The sequence below is a fragment of the Lichenostomus cassidix genome, chromosome W, assembly GCF_008360975.1.
Source record: "Lichenostomus cassidix isolate B80296 chromosome W, HeHo_3.0, whole genome shotgun sequence".
NCBI lineage: Eukaryota > Metazoa > Chordata > Aves > Passeriformes > Meliphagidae > Lichenostomus > Lichenostomus cassidix.
The window spans coordinates 577418-584334 of record NC_139510.1 but is presented as its reverse complement, the minus strand read 5'-3'; the positions used below and the strand labels follow the sequence as shown (position 1 = coordinate 584334).

The 6917-nt window shown below is 46.2% G+C and overlaps 1 protein-coding gene across 1 annotated transcript; it reads right to left on the bottom strand.

The window, feature by feature from the left end:
* Positions 1–5516: 5516 nt before the first annotated feature.
* On the bottom strand, positions 5517–6680 carry LOC146425282 (endogenous retrovirus group K member 113 Gag polyprotein-like). The gene has a single exon (XM_085041417.1). The coding sequence runs from the start codon at positions 6678–6680 to the stop codon at positions 5517–5519; it is 1164 nt and encodes a 387-aa protein (XP_084897543.1).
* Between the last annotated feature and the right edge of the window lie 237 nt (positions 6681–6917).

Here is a 6917-nt window from a genome sequence, read left to right as displayed (position 1 = left end):
GAAACGGAGGCTTGACAATCCAATATGGATTTTCTACAAGCTTCGGTTTATTGATTTACAGTATACAGTTTTATAGTGTAGTTAACGAGCTCATGCATATTCTGTAATCATACAATACTATTGGTTATATACTTCCACTCCCTAAGTTTGGCTACTTGCCTTAACATGTATCTATGTTTATCTATAATGCCTGATTTCAGCATTCTTGCTACCAATTAACGCATTCTCGACGGCTCCCACGACTTCTATGTTGCAGAAAAGTCATGGTGACCTAGATCGCTGATTGGACGCAGGTCTCTAATTAATAGTTGGCTGAATATGGCTATTGTTAAGAAGTGGCTTGTTAAGAAGCAATCTATCTACGTCAGCGTGTCCCTTCTCTAGAAGCCAGCTTTCCACAATTCCCCTGTTTTCTTTACGTGTTTGTGCAAGCCAAAGCTGATTCACTGTCTGTGATAATGATTTTTTCAAGCATTGCAAAGCACAAGGTAGAATAACAGCTATGCCAACAAGGACAAGTAAAATCACTAATCCTACTTGCAAGATATAGCGAAGCCATCCTGTTATACCCCAGTCGCCCCATGGAATTCCGAATAGGCCATCGCCCTTTTGCACTGTTATCTTTGCTGTATGCTCCTTAAGCCATTGAAGTTGTTTATGTATTGACTCACCATGATTGGTAAGGTTGAAACAGCACATACCATCAAATTCATCACAGCCGTGCCCCTGAGCAAGCAGCAGAAAATCTATGGCAGCACGATTCTGCAGTATGGAATGCCTTAAGCTATCCATGTCTGCGGATAGCTTTTCTATTATTTCTGTAGTAACATTTGACTGCTTGCTTACCCAGCAGGCCAATCTCCCTATGGTTTTTAATGCATGTGCAGTGCCCACGTGTGGTAAAAGGGAAGCAAAAACCCGAGACGGTTTATTCCATAGGCCTACTTCATCATTGCAGTTTGCATCCAAAGTAAGACTGCGTCTCTTTCTGGACCACATTAAATTGGTTGCAGTGGTTTTATTCATGGCAAGTAAAGTGAGTTTGCCCAAATAACATGGTCCCCCATGAGCACCTTTCGGAACTCCCTGCCATGCACGGTCTCCACAAATGAGAAATACACCTGATGGAAGGGCAAGGGCACTTTCATTGGCCCAAATTTGTACATAACCACTGCCCCAGCCATAACTTCCATGTGGACCACATTGGGCAGAGATGTTAGCATATTCTGCCGTATGGGGAGTCAACCAGGTGCTGTTAGGAATCACTATGGGGCTACCAAAAGTTATGCAGCCTGTTTCATTGCCACTTGCATTAAGAGCTCGGCTCCCCAAGAGATCCAACTCCTGAGGATCCCATGGCAATGAGGTATTAAAACCCGACAACAAGAGAGCAGTACAATGGCTAACATTGGCAGCTCGTGAGCAGTTGTTAGTCGAAAACCGTGCAAAGCTAGTATTATCAAAGCCTGGGATACCAAGTAAGCATGTGCGAAAAGGGTCAGTGGCTGATGCAAGTGCAAGGCAAAAAGCACTATTACGTGTTTGATTTGCCCAGGTGACCCACAAATATTTCCTGGGCTCAATTGAATGGAGGGGATTATTGGCGTTTGCATCGGTAGCATCTGCCAGAACAACCCCTAACATGCACAGTATGTACAGGAGCAAAACGCCTTTTGGTGCGTTCCCATTCATATTCTCTGATAACCCAATACTTTGGGATCCTTTCTAAAGCCCGATCGGTGCACACTGCTCTCAAAATTTGAGACCCAGAGTTTGATGTTGCCCAATTTACTGCATCTTGGGCCTCCCAACGTAACCAGGCTATAACTTTTTGCTCTTCAGATTCAAATAATTGCAAACCTTGCCAATCAGGCAGCCCTGTAAATGCGGCTAAAGCTTGTTGCAGCCTGTTATGTGCAAAGTCAATTCGAGTTATGCGTGTATTAATGCAAGCCAAACAACAAGTATTATACACTTCTTGATGGACCCACCACCGTTTCTTACAAATACCACACTTAATAAGTAACCATGCCTGACACCACAGATTAGCACAATTTCTACAAGGGTATCTATTCAGGTAAGGGGGTACAGAGCCTAATCTATTTATAATATCTCTTAATTCTAATAAAGTCTGCCAACGCTCGACTGGAACCCCAGCTCGCCGCAAGATAGGATCAAGAGCACAATGTAGAAGCCGAATCAGTCGTGGTGTTTCATCGATCGGCGGTATCGGGGGCACCTGTAGCCGTGCCAGGTTGATCAAGTGCAGGCTTCACCCAGCGGCTAGGAACGCAAAGGGGGCCTGTGGAGGAAGATACACAAAAATAACCTCTGCCAGAATATATGACCTCTACTGGACCCTCCCAGATGCCTGTTTTGGGGTCCTTATATAGGACCTTCATGCGTGGTACCGGTGGCTGTGCCACTACCTTGTGATGAATTAAGATAGGTGGTAAATCCTGATCTCCAAATATACACAGATGATTTAGTACAAACAGGGTTTTAGAAAGCCTTTCTCTACTATCTGAGACCTCCTTATGTTTTGCCAGGTAACCCTTTATTGTTGCATTTGCTCGTTCTACCATTGCCTGCCCCGTTGGGGAGTGAGGAATTCCTGTAGTATGTTTTATATCCCAAAGTTGCATGTATTTTTTCACCAAGGCACTACAATAAGCTGGTCCATTGTCTGTTTTGATAGCTTTGGGTTTGCCCAATACGGCAAAGCAACTAGTAAGGTGCCTTATAACATCCCGGGCTCTTTCGCCGGGCTGTAGTGTTGCCCATATCATGTGGCTGTATGTGTCAATGCAAACATGGACATATTTTAATCTACCGAATTCAGGGAAATGTGTTACATCCATCTGCCATAACTCATTAGCTTGTAACCCCTTGGGGTTCACTCCCATACCCAAACCAACACCCTGGTTATGAAAACTACAAATAGGGCAGGCCCGCACTATGGCCCTGGCTTCTGCCAGTGGAATTCCAAAACCCTTATGGAGACCCCTTGCATTTTGATGAAAGTTCATATGTGCGTGGCGGGCCCTCTCAAAGGAAGATACTGGAGCTTCCGCCACCGCTACCAATCGGTCCGCTCTGGCATTGCCTTCTCCAAGGCCCTCTGACCACTGATGACTTCTTATATGCAACACGGCATATGGGTCAGTCCTTTGGCCAATGGTGCGTTTAAGCACCATCAATAGTTCCGCTAGTCGGCGTTTTTGTACATCCTTTACCATTGCTTCCTCAATTCTGTTAGCAATGTCTGCGACATAGAGAGAATCTGTGACGATGTTAACAGGTTGGTCTATCCAGTTGGTAAAGACCCAGACCACTGCTGATAGTTCCAAGGTTTGTAAAGAGTCCTCCGATGTTGCAGGAATAATTTTGTGTCGCCATTGCTTCTCCTCCATCCACGTCGCAGCAGCTTTACGGGAGCGTTTGCCAGCATCTGTATAAACAGTCACTGCTCCTGAAAGCGGAGACGATGACCGCAATGGCTTTATTAGCCATCGGTGATTAGACATCCATGCCAGCGTAGAAGGCTGGAGAGGTCGGATACTGATGAGGGTTCCCTCTTCCAGCAACGCTGCCTGAAGATCCATAGAATTTTGTAAGTACCAGTTCAGGTCATCCAGCTTCAGTGGTACTTGTATTTCCCCTGGCGATGTTCCTTGGATCTCCCTTATCCTTTGGCGGCCACGTTTGATAAGATTTGCCATTGTAATTATGTTTTCCTGAATCGTTTTTCGTGGTTGAAGGGGTGGGGCTAACCATTCCAGCACCAAAACATTGTAATCCTCATTTGTGGTGGGGGTATTTTCCCCCATTTTCTTTTTACGCTGAGTGATGGCACCCAAAAGGTATTGAGGGCCAGTTAGCACAGTGATATTTAGTGGCACATCAAGTAGACGACACGATGTATGATTTTGTACAACACGTTCTGAGATAGTCTGGATCGCCGCCTGCTGTGCTGTAGAGAGGGTGACTTTTGTAGCTGGCTCAGTGCCTTTCAGTAGAGGCCGCAGAACATTCAACAGTTCATTAGGAATACCAATGACAGGACGAAGCCATTGTAAGTCACCCATCAGTTTTTGAGCATCATGTAGGGTTTGGATGTTTGTGTGAATTTGCAGTTTTTGAGGACGAACCTGATGGTCTGTTATTGTCCATCCCAAATATCGCCATGGTGATGTGTTCTGTACCTTTTCAGGGGCGATTGTAAGGCCCTGAGCACGCAAGTGATTAGTCAGGGTATATAACTGATCTGCGGTAAAAGGTGCGCTCTGTGCCAGTAATATATCATCCATGTAGTGATAGATGATTACTTCTGGCCAGGCCGTTCGGAGAGGCCTGAGAGCAGCATCCACATAGAGTTGACAAAGTGTTGGTGAGTTCCGCATTCCCTGTGGTAATACAGTCCATTCAAAACGCTGTGCAGGTGCCTCACAGTTAATTGAGGGCAGCGTAAAAGCAAAACGCTGCATGTCATCTGGATGTAGTCCAATGGTGAAAAAACAGTCCTTTAAGTCCACAACAAGCAGAAACCATTCATCTGGTAGCATGCTGTGGGGAGCCCTGGTTGTAAAGTTCCCATAGGTTGCATCTGTTCATTTACAGCACGCAGATCATGGAGAAGTCTATATTTTCCAGATTTTTTCTTTATAACAAAAATTGGAGTATTCCATGGGCTAGTAGATAAACGCAAGTGTCCCTGTTGGAATTGTTCTTGTATCAATGAGTGTGCTTGTTCCAGACTTTCCTTTTTCAGAGGCCATTGCTCCATCCATATAGGTTCATTTGTAATCCAGGTGAGACGAATGGGGAAAGCCCATGCAATGGCCCCCTCTAGAAATGCGATTCCGATGTTAATACAACTCCCATTTGGGCCAAAACATCACGGCCTACTAAAGCATTTACTCCTGGGGGAAGTGGTAACAACTGTACCACACAGTCCACAACTTTGTCATCGATGGTAATTTTTAAACGTGGTGACCGACGAGCCATGGTGATACCTCCTACACCAGAAACAGTAGCTCCAGATGCATATGCTGGCCAGTGAGCAGGCCATTTGTTTTCATCCAATACCGTGACATCAGCTCCAGTATCCAAAAGTGCTGATAATTGTATCCGATAACCAGAATATTCCAAAGATATCCGTTTTTGTGGACGTTGCTTCAAATCCACTGTTAGCATAACCGCAGGGCCTGTGGAGCCAAAACCTCCTGTTCCTCGATGAGGCCGATCAGATGGACTTTGAATCAACTGTGGTATAGGGATCACTTGAGCAATTTTAGATCCAGCAGGAATATGAATAGGTGGATGAAATGTCCGAGCCATAATGTCAATTGTACCCTGAAAATCAGCATCGATTAATCCAGTTAAAATGTCCAGTCCTTTCATGGTCGCAGATGAACGCCCGATCAAAAGAGCACCAACAGCCTGTCCTCTGATTATAATTGGTCCTGTAATTCCAGTAGGTATCTGCTTGGGGGAGGTATCCACCAAGGTAACGTCTACTGCGGTTGCCAGGTCCACCCCGAGGCTTCCGACGGTGGCTGGTTGCCAGGTAACTGGCTGTAAGGAGGCTGGATTGGTTGGTTGTAAGGCGGCTGAAATTGGGCGGGCGCAATTTGTGTCAAAGCGCGGGCCCCTTTCGCGCTCCGATTCTCATTTCCCTGGGATCTCCGACAAGCTGCAGAGCTGTGTGACGGGGTCTGGCAATGAGAACACCATACTGCTCCAGCAGTGCAGTTTCGCCGTAAGTGCCCTGGCTGTCCACAGCGAAAACAATGGAGCTTTGTTTTTCGAGTTGCTGGAGGTGCCCTTGGCTGCCGGAGGGGGGCTAATGCGGCGAGGACTTGACTATGAGAGGTTTCTGCCTGTGCTTTCAAGCCCTTTCCTAGTTCCTTAATAGCACTGACTAACATAGCCTGATCGCCTGTGGGAATCATATTAGCCCTTTCTAAAAGTTCCTCTATAGACCAATTCCCTGACAAAGTCATTATAAGGTTTCGAATTGAAGCATTCCCATTCTGTAATATACACTGCTTTAATATAGCACCTTGCATGTATTCAGCAGTTCCTGCTGTTTTGATGGCTGTTGACACCTTATCTACAAAGGACCCCAACGGCTCATCCTGTCCCTGTTTTATAGACATGTAGGACGGAAGACCACCAGGTACCTTTAACTTGTTCAAAGCTTGTCGAGCCAAATCCATAGATTCTCTAATCTTTTCTGGTCCCACAAATGCCTGAGCTTCACTTCTTAGATAAGGACCTAACCCCATCAATTCATCCAGAGTAACTCCATATAGTGGGTCACCTTGTTGGCGATTTAGACCCACCGACTCCTGGCAGAATGCCTGCCAATGAGCATTGAACAGCAATTGTTGATGTTGAGTAAGTATCAATTTAATAATGCTTTTAATATCACAGGGGAGCAGAAGTCCTGACCCCCAGATATAATCTAACATTTGTTTACTGGGTTCCCCCGTAACTCCAAACTCACTAACAGTCGCTCGTAACTGTGACAATAATTTCCAATCAAAAGGTGAAATACTAGCAGTAAACCCCCCCCCGGCATTCGGTTCGAAAACTACTGGGAATGCACTCAGCATGTCAGTGGCAGCCTCTAACTCCCCCTCCTGTGCCGCCTGTGCAGCAATCTGCCTCCACATAGCTTCACGCTGATTCACAGACCCCTGCCCGACCCCACCGGGAGCAGCCAGACTCCCAGTAAGTGGGAGATCGGGGCCCCACAAGCCAGGTGACTGAAAAACTGCCCTGTGAGATACTGGGTCAGAAGACTCGATCGGAGCGGAAGGCTGCACCGCATCCTCAGAGGGCTCAGCAAATGGATTAGTAGGGGGAATATGTACTGTGTTTGTTAATGGGGGGAGCGGCCATGGTCGCTC